Here is a 15,434-nt window from a genome sequence, read left to right on the forward strand (position 1 = left end):
TGATAGGGATTGCAGTCATTTAGGTAATTTCAAAAGGAGGCAGTGAGATGTTTGAAAGAGGTTGGTTTATGGTTTATTGCAGTTAAATTTGTTTGTGTTGAACTGAATCTCTGCTGTACTAAAGCTAATGAGAAATACCGACAAATTTGCTTGTTCAGTCTCTATTAAAGTCAAGAGAAATACTGTTAGCCTAGTTTCTTTGCCACAGCTCACAGCTGCCATTTTGATGAGGTCGGCTGCTTTCAGAAGCGGAACCAAACAGCGGAACCCGGACGCTTCCCAAGTCAACACTTCCTGTGTTTTTTGTTTTTCAAACCAGGAAGATGGATTTGCTGTCGACCAAATGGGTTATTAATTTCATAGTTTGTTGGTTTCTCATCGGTAAGTTGTATTCTGACAGTGTTTTATTTTCGTGTCTACACGTTTGTTCATTCGCTGAATACGTTTCTGTTTCAGCCGGTTAGCTTGGCAGGCTTCTTTGTGTTTAACTAGCTGCTCAGGGGGCTAGCCGAATGCTACGTTAGCTAATGTTAGCTAAAGCTTGCCTTGCTCTCCTCTGTTGAGGTCTTTCTAAGTTTTATTACGGGTTACACATTTTATAATGGCGCTTGACGTGTTCCCAACAGCGAAGAGTTTACTAGCAATCTCATCTGTCTTTGGTGAAGTCTGTTACATGACTTCTTTATTAGCCAGTCACACAGAGATTGACTCTGCCCTGAAACTGAGCATCAGCGTGACTGCTCGTGATTCCCTGCAGCGGCCGGCGTCTGGAGCGCGAGGGATTAGGGTGAATTTAGCCCCGACACTTCCCGTTCTCTTTCTTTGCTTCACGTCACGCCTGACTTCATTCAAAATCGAGTACTTCAATGTTGCCCTGCTTATCGGCAAACATACATGACAGTTAAAGCACAGGTAAAGTCGTTTCATGGATCGTTGGAGTGTCCTGGTAATTTCGGCATACAAGTGATCCACCAAGCAGTACTTTATTTCAATAATATCTCCATTTTAATTTATACACACTTCTCGCTGTCGCCCTCGGGAGCTCCGTGCTGAGTAGCTTGATTGAAGAAGGGAAAAAATAGTTTACATTTTATTGAAATAAGTGCTGCTTGGCCTATTGGATGTATGCCGAATTGAAGACTGGTTCGTACGAATTCAGAAAAAAGCATCGAGTCATATTTTATGTGGTATGTGTATGTTTGCCGAAAACCAAGGAAGCATTATTGAATGGTGTTGGTTGTGACTTTCTCTCCAGACTAGAGATAATGTAACCTATCAGTGCTAGAGTAAACTCAGCCATGCCATTTCTCAGGACTGGAAAGGTCAACTGTATCAGATATTACAATGATATGCTGATGATGGACAATAGCAGTAGCAGGGTATTTTAGGAATTAACAAATCACTATGCTTTATAAGAACGTTTTAATGTGACAATTTAGTCCTGTAGGGAAATCTTCTTTTCACTTTCACAGGGAGGCCAGAGGGTAGCAGAATGGCATCATTGGAGTTGGTAGGGATTTGATGTCTTGCTCAAGGACACTTCAGCAGGATAGGATGCTTGCATACACCAGGGCGTGAACCATCTGAACGGCAGTTTCCCTACCAACTATGCCACCCTGACCCTGCTGCCATAGGTGCCATTTGTATAGCACTCTTCTTAAGCAAAGTTTACAAAGTGCTTCACAATCAAGGCAAACAAAAGATACAGAAAATAATAGTGGAGAGAGTAACATCATGGAGAAATAGGTCATAAAAAGTGATTTAAACAGTAACTCAGTGAAGGGTGGTGTCTTTTAGTATCAAGTCTAGATTTAGGAATGAGCTTTAGTGTTTTTACTTGTGACAGATAAGGCAGGCTACTTTTCATTTTAGGTTTTGTGGGCAGCCAAAGCCCACTCATCTATATCAGAAATTCAAATTTTGCTGTCTTGGTCCCAACTGTTCCTCATATCATATTGCTGTCCATATGCAGTTGTTACAGTACTGTTTTCCCTTGCAGGTGTCAGCTGTAATTCAGTCGAACAGAAGATTTACGTGGAGCTCAACAAAACTGTCCCATGTGTCCGGCTGCTCAATGCAACACATCAAATAGGTTGCCAATGTGAGTGAAGTAACAGACGAGTGACACACACTTGACACTTGAGTAACGTAGATGCATTGTAAAGTTGTTGCAACATCATATATATATGGTGTGTGTCCACTAGCCCTCTATCTCTGAGTGCCAGGACTTTTTTCCGTTGCCTTTTGTAGGAAAAATGCATGAAAAAACTTTTTTCTGTGGTTGCTCCAGGCATTTCAAGTTGGAAAATATTTAAACTCCTTTCAAGAAGCACTTTTCTGGGTATCACGCTAATCAGCTCTTTGACTATCAAGAGTTAGAAGTGAATTTCCGAAAAAGGAGATCAAGGCACTTCACGTGCAGATAAAATAAGCACCTTTGAGGCAAACGACTGCTTGTCAAAAGCCATTAGAATCTATTGTGTGCTGTTGTCCTACTATAAAACCCACCAGCGGGTACGTTTGTCTTCACTGCACCAAAGCGTTTCATCCCAGTGCCTCTCAAAACCTTGCCAGTACTTTTGTGATGAAGTCTGGTGGACACACGACTACTGTGGGCCAGTTTTTCAGAGTAATCTGATAGTCAGCTGTTACTGTACCATGTCACAGCTGCTGATATTCTATTTCCTCTTTCTGTTTACAGCCTCTATATCAGGTGATGTGGGTGTGATCCATGTGTTAGAGTCGGAGGAAAACCTGGAATGGGTCCTGAGCGCTGGGCCCAATCCACCTTATATGGTCATACTGGAGTCCCCGCTCTTTACCAGGTACAATAACACATCGTATCATGTGGAGGGAGTGCCTGCAGTGATTCTTGATGACAATAAATCTCACTCTCTGTTCTCTCTCGCTCACTTCCTCAAACACTAAATCTTTTTTCTGTACCTAGGCAAATAATGCTTACAAATAATTATTTGCATTTGTTTTAAGCTATTTGGAGTAGCAAATGGGTGGGTAGTTACCACATCAGGAACATTTATTTAAACTTAATCAATGATAAGTTGTCAATTACAGACAAAATATACAAAATTGGTATTTACTGTGCTGTGATTGCCTTCTTGTACTCATTGTATCCCTCCTATCTGGAACTGAAGAAGGCTAAAAAAAAAAACTGTAAAGCATATTTGCAGAAGTATTTGACCCAGATTTCCCCTGTACATGTACTTGTATTTATTTCCATTTTCCCGCGCCCACCCTCTGCTCCTCAGATCCATCATGATGAAGCTGAAGAACGGCTCCAGCAGGGTGGCAGGGGTTGCTGTTGTGGCCCCAAACACAAACCCCGCTGAGGGCTTCTCTCCGCACACCACCTGTCCCAATGACAATACAGGTGAGTGGGAGTTGGCATGTTAAGACCTGTCAGTCGATATTACGCAACAAGGTACTAGGAGTACCTAGGAGGGCACCGCTCTTCACCAGCGAGCAGCAGTGCTTCTGTCAGTCTCTGTGTTTGTGAACAAATTGTGCAACTAAATTATATTTGACCCCCTCAACATAGGTGTTATGTCTCATAACCTTATATTTCTTCCTTTTCAGTTTCCTCTGCCCTGTGAAGTGTTTCAGCTATAAAATGCCATAGATACTGTATACATGACTGGTTTTTTTTTTAATTATACAACAGGTAGTTTCAGCCAAGCAATCAAAATGGTCATAGATGCATTTCAGTCATGCTGATAATCGGTTTCATTGGGCGGAGGGCTTTGGACCGGTCTCTTTACTGTTGTTCGTTCATTCATCCATCCGTCAAGCGCAATATCTTCACAGGTGATCAGATTCTGATGAAACTTGGAGAAACGCTGCATCTCATAGCTGCACTCAAACGTTTTTAAAATGATGCCAATTGGCCAAAAGGGGGCGCTACAATTACTGGTCAAAACAGATGACAAAGTTGTTGTTGGTTGGCTCTGATGGGACTTCATCATCTTCATCACATTTACCGTTTCCTTGTCTGCATAAGGCACAGCTTCTTGTCGTGCTCGATAGAAAAATGGAGGTAGTGACTATGCTAACTCTTGTGGTAATCAGGGAGCTAGATAGCGATCTTTCTTGCTTTCTACTATTTTAAATTCTTATCTATTTGCACGACTTTGAAGAAGTAATAAGTATAAAAGCCATACTACCAAGCTGTATCACTGCCCTTTTTGGTATTACCGCCACTGACAAATTCTCTCTGTCTGCCCCTCAGGTGTTTATTCAGAGAGTTATGATCCGACCATGGCTCACTGTAATGTGACAGTGTGGAACCCGCGGGGGAACGGTCTCTCCTACGAGGAGTTCGACTTCCCCATCTTCTCCCTGAAAGACGACAACGACACTGAAGTCATACGACAGGTGAGCATGAGGCAATCGGGTGAAGTTCGCCGTAGGTGCTGATCTTTTGTCTGTTAATCCTATTTAATGTCGTTGCTTTGTACTTTCAGTTACTGCTTTGTTTAACTGTGTTTAACTTGTTGCTGCGCTACATAGTTGTTTGATTGAATTTTTTGATGGATTCCAGGAAGATTACCATTTGCCTCTGGTGTTAGCTAATAGAAATCCTTACTAAATTACAATAACATCAGAGCTCAGTTTCCCCATTAATGGCTGAGATTAGGTTGCAATCAAGATAATTTTTACCCTGAAGCCAAAATGAGTGACAGGTTGTGGCTTTTTATCTTGAGAAGAATGTCAAAACTCATTAGCTGCTTTTTCGCCATTTTATTGTGGCAACAACAGACAGTTAATATGACTCTGATTTTAACAATCCTCTCCTGATTCACACTTGACTGGATATATGTACGTGTCTTCGCCCTCAGCCAGCTTTATCTTGCCACGGATTACAGCTCACATCACTGAGCTACTGAGCTCAACATGACCCATGAGTTTAATTTCTGTTTCATCTCAGCTCTTGGTTTCAGTTCACTGATGGTAGCAGATTGCAGATTTTAAGTTATAGACTGTTGATATTGCTCTGTGGCCTGTTTTAGTGTTTTGTTATTGCTCTATGAAGGATAGTAGCAATGATTGTTGATGTTTTTATGACTTTAGCACTTTTTAATGACTTAGTCCAGAGGTTTTATTGTGTGTTGGTATGAGTTTAAAACTATATGGTTGCATCCTGCCCTCTGATGGGGTGGCAGGGTGGAGAAGTGGATAGAGAGATTGTCCCGTAAGCAGCAGGTTGCGGGTTTCATTCCCACAACAGCAAAAGTGATAGATTTATAGGTTGGCAGGTTGGTTAGGGAGGCCACCTGTCTGGTAGTTAATGGGTTGCTGTGCCCAAACCTGCCAGCGTGCCCCTGAGCAAGAGCACCTAACCCCCATGTATATGTTCCAACTTGCTCCAAGGATTGAAAACCAGCTTAGACATTAGCTAAAATACCTGCATGATGTAGCCTAACTCTGCAGCCATTTGCTTACAATATGTCACTATGATTGTATCTATCTCTGTAAAAAATATACCCATACATGCAGATGTGTTCATGTGTTTCTCCATTAACAGTGCTATTTAAACCATAACCGCGCTGTGAACGGCAGCATTCCTGCGTACCCGCTGTGTGCCATGCAGCTCTTCTCTCACATGCACGCCGTCACGGACACGGCCACCTGCATGAGGAGAAATGACATCAACTTCAGCATCAACCCAGGTACACACACATACATGTATATCTATCAATACACAGTACACAACAGGTTTTCAGACATGTTAACAACAGGTGCCCAATGGCAAAAAATCCCTATGCAGTGTCTCAGCAATGCAAGTACATAGGAAAGAGAACATACATCCAATGTGCTGTCTACCTAAATACAAAGTGCATGTACTATGTGGGAAGACACGCAAATGTTGGAGCTGCATATGAATTGCAATACATGTGAAATCCACTTTTTTCTACATAATTGACTTTTCCAGTGTTTAGAAAATAATAAAAAGTTCAGGGAGAAAACGACACACTAATGCTAGAATTCGCTCAGTTTTAAAGTAAAGCAAAGAGGCACTCTTGACTTTTTTTTCCTCCTGCGATGTAGAAATTGAAGTAGTCAATTTGCAATTTCAGTGTTTCTTTTTTATTAACTCTAACCGATATCCATGTCTGTATCCTGTCCTCTGTCGCCCTTTAGAGATGGTGTGTGACCCATTGGGTGACTTTAATGTCTGGGGCTCTACCAAGCCTCTCAACAACACAGCCAAGGGCCACAAGCAGAACGAGAGCATGGTGATAGCAGCGGCCAGGGTGAGTGGCTGGAAACGGCCCGTCTTCCTCTGTGTTTTTTCAGCAATAGGGGGGAAAAGAAACTTGACGCAATATTTCACAATATAGTAGAACGTTTGTTACTTTCATGAAAACCATTGATATTGCCTGGCCGGTATCTGCAGTGATCTCACTCACTTTGAAAGCCAAGTGAGCTTTCCAATTTGAATGCCAGGTCCAATAAGTCATAATCTTTTCCTGTGCTTTGTGTCTTGAAGAAATAATTTTCCCTGCTTTCACTTATTAAAAAATATGAGCTATGAGAAAAAGCCTAAGTGCAAGTGCTATCAAGGCAGGTAAGGTTAGGACTTGCCTGATTATGAATTCATATTGAGATATGTGCATTTACAAAAAGTAATTGTTCTACCCAAGTGAAATATCGCTCCATATGAAACCTGTGCAAATCGTTTCATGTTTTGCTCAACCGTAATGCATTGCAAGTAAAGCAAAAGACAAGATGGGCTGCATTCCTGCATAGTTTGTGACCGCACTTTGATTTATGGAGCCATAAAATAGGCCATGGCACGCTGAACTGAACTACTTACCCAGATATGATCTCTACTTGATGGATCCCCCCCTTCTCCTCTCCTCTCCTCTTCTCTCATAGCTGGACAGCAGGTCATTTTTCTGGGACGTTGCCCCGGGAGCAGAGGGTGGAGTCACAGGGTTCGTCACCCTGCTGGCGGCCGCTCACGCCCTGCGTAACGCCACCCAGGAGGCCCACCCTCCACGCACCATCCTCTACACCTTCTTCCAAGGGGTCAGTTCTTTCAGATGACAGATTTCCACATTGACAAACCAACATCCATTTTAAAGTGGCGGTTCAACTGATTGCAATTTGGTTCAGTCTCTCCTATGTTAGCCCCTGTATTCAGCTGGCAACACTCTTTTTTTTTAGCAAGTTGTGGTAAAAGCTGCATGTAGGGAAGTGCTAGTTGTGGCTTATGTTGTTGCTATAAGACCATTAAAAATCAGTTTGAAGTGCGGTGCTCTTTTGGTAAAAGTTGTAATAATTTTGACTTCTAGCACTTGGCATTTTGAGCGCTAAAACATGCCAAGTTCTAAGAGATTTATGGAACGTGCAAAACAGCAGCCAATGTTGTAAAGAAAGGTCACTGGTGACAGCCATAAGTTACGCGTACACAGAGAATCTCTTGACAGTGCTGGATCCTTTTTCTTATTTTCAATCAAATGGACTCGCTGCTGCTTGTTCCTCAGGGCTTAGCCTATTTTAGCGCTCAGTCTGCCAAGTGTTATAAGTTAAAAGCAACTGTTACCAAAAGAGCTCTGCACTTCAAACGATTTTCAATATTTTATAGCAACAGCAGGAGAAGCAACCCAGCATCTCCCCAGTATCTGTTGAGTGCTGGTAGCTAAAAACAAAATGTCTGGTGGACATAGAACCATATTCTCCCAGTTGTTTATTACATTAAATGTAAGTGCATTAGAGTATGTAATGTTAATGACTTTGTTCCTGTTTGACCCCAGGAAGCCTTCGACTACATCGGCAGTTCGAGGATGGTGTATGAGATGGAGAACGATCAGTTTGCCATCAGCCTGGACAATGTTCACTCGGTTGTGGAGATTGGACAGGTATGTCCTTGTATATTTTGAACACATCATACTGATTCAAAACAGACCTGGGTCCAATCATTTTTTGCGTGTGTTTTAACCTGCATGGAGTATCAGATGGGTGGAGTTTCTCAAAAAGTGACTTTCATATATTCCTGTGATTTTCCAAACGTTCTGGCACTCATTGTATTTTTGTTCATGGTGAACCATACCCATACATATTATGTTATTATTATATCATTATGTTGCTTTTGCTCACCCTAGGTGGGACTGCGTACCGGCTCTAACCTGTGGCTCCACTCTGACCCTGTGTCCAGGAGGAACAGCAGCGTCAATGATCAGGTTTGTATTATGTGTAATGCAGATTTCTCTCTGTCTTCATTCAGCATCGGTGTGCCAACACAGCAGGACCGGTATCATCAGTGCCAAGGAAAACGTTAATTTAACATTACAGTATAATTTAGCCCAATTTAAACCTTAAAATTTTCAAACCTCAAGGAGATGTGTTTAGGAAATGTTTGCAATTAATGTGTTTATTATGCTAAAGGATCCTAAAAGATGTTTTAGAAATGCAACCTGCACTGGAACTATAACTAGGGCTAAAAGAGGGACACTTAAGATTTTGGCGACTAAATACACAGAATTCTGAAATTGATAATTAACAGTACAACCCACTACAAAGTAGAATATTATATGACAGTTAAGGAACTAATGCATTTAAGATCATTGAAACTTCCTCAGGCATGAAAGGAGTGACACAGTTAAATGAACGACAGCCTCTGTCCTCAATTAGAGCAGAACGATGTTACAGGATTAACTCAAATCACAAAATGTAGTACAGTGAAAGTAGGATACTGAGCAAAAGTCTTACAGTGTGTGTGTTTATATAACATTTAGGTTTTGGGTGCGAGTGCAACCATCAGCATCACTCCCTCCAATGTGTTCTTTTCAGGTGAGGCAGCTCATAGACAACTTGCAGTCGGCTGCCACAGGTCTAAGCTTCTCATTGGTCGAGCCCAATGTCTCTCAGCCGCTCCCGCCCTCTTCCTTCCAACGTTTCCTGCGAGCTCGGCCAATCCCTGGCATCGTTATCGCAGATCACCAATCTGCTTTCCACAATAGGTGACTCGGGTTTTCTTCATCCCAGTGCCGTCATTTAACACTATTCCAGTTTATCATCATCATGGTTGCTACGCAGAGCAGGAAATTAACTTAACTTAACTGACTACATTTTTGACAAATTGGGTTTTAGAAACAAAAAGAACCCTCAAATGATGGTTGGATAACTAAAAACTTATCAGGCACAGCCAAAATAAACCAGGATTGGTTGGTGGCTGATGTTAATTTCCCACTCTGTTGTTATCAGTTGCTTCAAGGAATTGCCATTCATTGCATCCAGTGGTCTGTTATAACTTCCATATATTTCTCCATGTTTGTTGAATATGTTTCTGTTCTGTGTGCAGGTACTATGAGAGCATGTATGATAATGCAGCATACCTGAACCTAACTTACCCAGCAAACCTGACGCAAGAGGAGCAGCTGGAGTTTATTACCGACGCGGCTATGGTAATACACTGTTGCATAAATCACCAACGCGCTCTTAAATAATATTGTTGTTGAGTACAGAGTAGAGTTTCTTGGTGGCAACGATAACTCAGTCTTGCTGTTTTTCCTCTGCGTGTGTCTGTCAGGCTCTGACTGAGGTGGCCACCATGACGGCCCGCGCTCTCTACAAGCAGGCAGGCGGAGCAGACGCCCAAGCGGCCAACATCAAGGCAGACTCTCAAATAGTAAGACTGGGTGTTTGATAACACCCTGGGAATCAATAAAGTATCTGTCAAGATATATCTATCTTACTTACAAGCTTTCTTTTGCTATTTGTTTTATCTCTAGCTCTTCTCTGTAGCGTTATAACCTTTTTCAGACAAGACAAACAAAGCTTTCTTTTGCCTTTTCTTTGTAGGTCTCTTATTGACTGCTAATTTTTTCTCTGTGGTTTTTTTTATTTTTTTTGTCTTGCAGAATTAAGCAGAAGTGACCGTGTCTGTCTGCTTTTCTCTCCCTCAGGTGACCCAGATGCTTTATGGCTTCCTTGTACGGTCAAATAACTCCTGGTTCCAGGCAGTAATACCCCCAGAACTCAAGAGCCTTCTGAGTGAGTTAGGATGTAATGTTCATTTGTTTATTTGTCCAAGTGTCTTTTGTGATGTTTCAGACGCCGCTAATCCGATTTTGATGAAATGTACTATTTTTTTTTTCCATTATTGAGGCAGTAGGAAAGCTGAGAGGGAGACAGAGTAGAGGAGACACTAGAAAAAAAATTCTGTCGCGGATCGTATTTGCTTCCGGGTTTTTGACCGCTACACTGTCTCCAGACGCAAACATGATTTTTTTTCGTCCTGCTCTGTTTCCCACCTCAGAGGCCGAGCCACCAGAGTACTACGTTGGCGTGGCGCTGTCGTCCAGCCAGGCCCGGACCTCCACCCGCCTGGTCCAGTACCTGCTGGCTAACCTGACCGGCACCGCCCTCAACATCACCCAGGACAACTGCCATAACCAGAAAAAGGACGACGACGACACAGAAAGCAAACATGTAAGACCTGTTACAGTCTGCCCTTTATGTTTCTACATTCCCTTATTTTCCTTTGGCTTATTTTTTATGTTTCCATGTTTTCAACCCATTTTAATTTTTTGTTATTCTTAATATTGTGGTCACTGAAATGACTTTTTCTTTTCTAACTTCACTCTTCTTTTCCTCACTAGTTTTCCTTATGGTGAATGCCGGCTGGGTGGGGGGAAGCGTGTTTGAATTATAAATTGTTCCTTCCATTTTTCTTTGAATGTAGTACAAATAAACAGGTATTAAAAACATAAATGGCTGAATGTGGCACTGGAGGGAGTGTCTTGAAATGCCAATGGGTGGGGAGTTTTTGTTCCAAAATCGGAAAGCCAAAAATCTGCTGGCAGCTGGCAAAGTAATCGTTGAGTCGTTGGTATTGATCCACAACCCTATCAACCCCCTGCGGATATATTATGGTCATATTGTGCTATGGAGCAGTGAAAATCTAATTTATTGTCCTTTTTTAAAGAAATTCTAATAATAAAACCGTCTCCCCCTCTTCCCCTGCCTGCCCCAGATGTTCTCCTACCTGTGGGTGCAGGGCGCGGCGCCTCCCAACAGCACAGAGCGGGAGGGTTTCTGCGTCCGCTCCTCGGTTCGCCTCTCCAAAGCGGTTTCCCCGGCCTTCGACCTGCTGCAGGAGTACAGCTCCAAAGACTACTCCACGTGGACGGAGTCGCGGTGGAAGTTCATCAGAGCCCGCATATTCCTTGTGGCCAGTCACGACCTGGAGGTAAGCCTGGCCTCTCTACTCATCGGTGTCAGAGAGAATAGAATTACGCTGATTTCTTTTTTATTTCATTTAACCTATTTTACCAAGCAGTTCACTTAAGAACAAATACTTATTTACAAGGACAACCAAAAGGTTAGCCTCTTGAAGGAAAGAGGAGGGGATAAAAATAAAAACATACAAACATTCAACATTAAGGGACGTAACAGGCAGACAAACATATTTGGGGTAGCACACCTGGATTTAGAGGTGACCTGTTAAACACTTAAAAGTTCCCATATGTCTGTTTCTGTCAGTAGAACAGAATGGCAGAAGAGAAAACCCCGACGAAGCGGCCATGAGCCGATACGCATTGGTTTTACAAGTAGATATTTGTCCTCAGTACTGCAAGTGTTGCTGGAATTTACTCTTTTCCAGTGTTACCTTCCTGTTCAATGCACCGTGTCGGTCGGTGAAGCTGTGCCAGAATACTTTTCCACCTTCTATTTCTGTCAGTAGAACAGAACGGCAGAAGGGTTAAGTGTTTCCCTCCCTGTTCCTCTCCTAGATGCTGACTCTGGGCGTCGGTGTGGCCATCCTGCTATCATCCCTGCTGCTGACGTACACCATCAGCTCCAAGGCCGACATACTGTTCAGCTCGGCGCGGGAGCCCGCCAACGCCACCTACTGAGCCGACACACCTTCAGAGGGGCTGCAAACCCACAACCACTACTACTACTACAACTACTACTCTCCCAACCAAAACACGGACAGGGCCTTTTTTTAATACACACACACACAAACAGGTACACAGACAGCTTAGACGCAGCAGAGCGGCTTTTAGACGACGACGACGATGACGACAGTGACGACGACTCGGCGGTTATGGACTCACTCAGGTGAGGTGGGACACGAGGACTGGACTGGACTGGATTGGCCTGGATGGATCTGGACTCATCAGGGTCAGAAATCACTGGTCTGGCGCCAGCTGGCCCCTCCAGTGTAAATGATGTTCATATTTCTTTTTTTGATTTTGTTTTTGTTCCTTTTTATTGTCAAAGAATGTTTTGTTTACTGTACCATGGGATAGGCACTAAGATTCAAGCATTATTTGACCATAGTGTGTGTGTGTGTGTGTGTGAGAGTGAGTGTGTGAATAAGTGGTTGTGTGATTCTCTGTGTATGTACAATTGTGTGTGTGTATGTGTGTGTAGGAGCTTTGTGAGTAGGGATGGGAATTGATAAGATTTTATTGATACCAATGCCATTATCGATTCTGCTTATCGGTCCGGTTCTTTATCGATTCCCGATAAATTTTCTGTGTGAAAAAAAAAGTAGGCCTACACAGGTTTTCAGCGTCAACGCAGCTGTTTTATTATCTCTTGAGTCTGAACACAGTGTAGAATGTCTGCCTAATAACATTTGAACATGTTAAAATAAATTACAATGCTCCTTTTCTTAAAATTATATAACTTGGAAAACAAATAAGATCTTTAGATGGTTACCCTAAGATGTTTCAACATATTGCTGGTGTTTCCACCTTAAGGCTGCGTTCACACACAGCGTTTTTTCCCCAACCACCAGCGCCCTTTTCTCATTAAAAGCAATGGGAAGCGGCCGCAAGGCGCACAAAAGGCGGCCGCTCCCAAAAAGCGCTGCAGCGGCGTTTCTTTCGTCAGAGCGGAGCGCTTTCAAAAGTTGAGAAATGTTCAACTTTTCAGAATAGCGCCGGGTGACGTGAACCGCTTTTTCCCAGCCGACCAATCACGATGACAGAGACGCTGGCCGTTTCCCATAGCAACAACAAATATGGAGAAAGTGAAAGTGCCGGTGGAGAAATTGGACGTTGTAATTAGTGAATTTCCGTTACCGCAACAGCGATCTTAAAGGCAGTATGGATTATACTGGACATACATTGGAAATATCTGGTAAGCCTTTGCTTGTTGCACAACACAGTTCTGTCTGATAGAAGTGAACCAGCTGGTTAGTGAGCTAGCAGCTGCTCAGCTAACGTCAGGTGACGTTGCCGCGCTTTTTCCACATCAAAAAACGCTATGTGTGAACACAGAAATGATAATTTTACAGACGTTACAAGTAGCACTGTTGTCATCTTTCTTCGTGAAATGAAGCCACGCTTTGGACCGTTTCTTCCTCTCCGCCATGACTCCTCCTTGTTGCAAGTTTCCAGCAGCATAGATGCAGAGTTTGACGTCATGACGCATGAGTTTTTGCAATGCGCAAGTGCAACTGTCAGAAAAACATGCCGGCATCGATAAAAGGAATTGATAACCTCGGAGCATACGATTCCGATGGATCAGACAATTTGGAACCGGTTCTCAACTGGAACCGGTTCTCGATTCCCATCCCTATTTGTGAGAGATTGTGATGGTATGTGCAATAGATGTCTTTTCTCTGTCTGTAGTTAACTTATCAGTCATTTCTAATTAAAAGGAACCACTTCCTTGGGGATTTGGGTTGGGCTGATGAATGAATGGTCAAATTAAAAATGAAGGTTTGGCAAAATCAGGAAATGTATGGTAAAATATTTGATAATTTCTAGGTCCTGAAAAGTTGGAGGAATTTACTAAGTGTGGAAAATTGTTGAAAAGTATTGTTGTGCAGTCCCAGTACACATATAACTACACATTTATGTAGTTGTAGACCCTCTGTACTTTCACATATTGTGATATTTGTGTTGGAAAGAAGAATCTCCTAACTCTATAGGGATCTGGTCTAGTTGACAGACACTAGCCATCATATTGAACAGCAGCCAAAATCTTCAAATCCTGTCAGGAAATTAATGTTTAGAAAAAGTTTTGGGAGTTTTGAAACTGAAAATGTGTTTGAACCCTGACTTACGCTCTTTTGGTTAGTAACTTTTCACAGTGTTTCTTTTAATGATATAGATACTTTTGAAATTTTTTGATGACACCATGCAAGAGGTTTTAATGTGTTGATGGATATTCGTTTAATGACCGGAATCAATGACCAACTGGGGAATAATTGTGTGATGCCTTGATAAAGAAATAAACATGGCTTCTTTTCCAGTTTTTCCTTTTATAGTGATTGAGTTCAACGCAAAAATGGACCAGACTGAAATCAAAATGTCAACAGAGCCTGGACAGACATTTAATTGATGTTTGGGTCTAAAGAGATTCTGACTTACATAGGGGTGTCTGCAGATCCTGAAACAGTTATCTAAACCCAGGCCCTTAAACAGTATTGAATACTATTAAATACTGAATTTTAAGTCTTAGATTGAGTTTTAGAGGTTTTGAAAATGTTGAGTTTTCTTGTTGCTGTGGTTTTCTGGTGAGAAATCAGCCCAGTCACACAGATCGATATTCTGACAGGACTACAGTTGTGTTCATTTTCACATTTATTTCAGTTGTGAAATTGGTCCTTATATTTAATTCTAAAATGGTTGTAAAACGTCTTAACTTGATGAAACATGCAGGCCTGTAAATAACATTAACACATCTGATAAAATATTAGCATTTAATCAGGAAGCTAATTTTCCCCTAATTGGTAAAAGCTACATTATTTAATATGTTTTCTGTTAAGATGGCTATAATTTTGAGGAAAATACTACTTTTTGGTTTTGGTAAAGTACAGTATAGTATCATATAATATAGTCAGGGATGTAGTGGAGGTTAAACCCACCTAAACTCAGTTAACCCACCTTTTTAGGCTGACAGACATAAAATCATAGTATACACCATAGTAAATAGCATCAAACTGATCTAAGTTATATAAGAAAAGCATTAAATTAATGCTTTTCTGAAAGTATAATTGATTTTTGTTTATTTTGGTGGTTAGTATGCCATATCACTATATAAGTGAGTTTAGTTTAGCTATAGTTTACTAAGGGAAGTGGTTATATGTAGAACCATAATGGCTCAAAGAACCCACTGATTTGTTAAATTTAAAAAAATGACGATTCAAAATGAAGCACTTAAGATGTTTCTTCAAAATATCTTTTAGTACTGCTGGTTTGGAGCATGTTGTGTATTCTGAAATGCTTAAGCACCATAAGGCCATACTGCATGTAGGAACATTTGAACATGGTGCTACTAAGAACATTTCTAAAAGGGTTCCTTACAGCACTATAGAGGTTATACTGCATGTAGAAACATTTGAAGAGTTTCCTTCCAAAATGAGATAACCACCTTTTAAAAAAAAATGACGCCCACTTTCCCATATTGACTGCTGGCATGAAAGTGAAGCACATCATGGGTTACTACTG

General features: G+C 41.7%; 1 protein-coding gene across 1 annotated transcript in view; it reads left to right on the forward strand.

Annotated features, from left to right (window-relative positions):
* The first annotated feature begins 257 nt into the window (after positions 1 to 257).
* ncstn (nicastrin) overlaps positions 258 to 15,434 on the forward strand; it is a 50,507-nt gene continuing 35,330 nt past the window's right edge. Inside the window, exons 1-17 of the mRNA XM_071921608.2 lie at positions 258 to 381; positions 2,000 to 2,101; positions 2,702 to 2,825; positions 3,267 to 3,388; positions 4,244 to 4,389; positions 5,540 to 5,684; positions 6,157 to 6,269; positions 6,895 to 7,047; positions 7,776 to 7,880; positions 8,124 to 8,201; positions 8,812 to 8,981; positions 9,323 to 9,425; positions 9,551 to 9,649; positions 9,927 to 10,014; positions 10,280 to 10,452; positions 10,997 to 11,212; positions 11,757 to 12,409. Of these exons, the coding sequence (XP_071777709.2) occupies positions 324 to 381; positions 2,000 to 2,101; positions 2,702 to 2,825; positions 3,267 to 3,388; positions 4,244 to 4,389; positions 5,540 to 5,684; positions 6,157 to 6,269; positions 6,895 to 7,047; positions 7,776 to 7,880; positions 8,124 to 8,201; positions 8,812 to 8,981; positions 9,323 to 9,425; positions 9,551 to 9,649; positions 9,927 to 10,014; positions 10,280 to 10,452; positions 10,997 to 11,212; positions 11,757 to 11,879 (2,118 nt within the window). The 5' untranslated portion in view covers positions 258 to 323 and the 3' untranslated portion in view covers positions 11,880 to 12,409. The remainder of the gene's footprint in view (positions 382 to 1,999; positions 2,102 to 2,701; positions 2,826 to 3,266; positions 3,389 to 4,243; positions 4,390 to 5,539; positions 5,685 to 6,156; positions 6,270 to 6,894; positions 7,048 to 7,775; positions 7,881 to 8,123; positions 8,202 to 8,811; positions 8,982 to 9,322; positions 9,426 to 9,550; positions 9,650 to 9,926; positions 10,015 to 10,279; positions 10,453 to 10,996; positions 11,213 to 11,756; positions 12,410 to 15,434) is intronic.

Source organism: Centroberyx gerrardi, chromosome 13 (genome assembly GCF_048128805.1).
Source record: "Centroberyx gerrardi isolate f3 chromosome 13, fCenGer3.hap1.cur.20231027, whole genome shotgun sequence".
In the NCBI taxonomy this organism is placed as follows: domain Eukaryota; kingdom Metazoa; phylum Chordata; class Actinopteri; order Beryciformes; family Berycidae; genus Centroberyx; species Centroberyx gerrardi.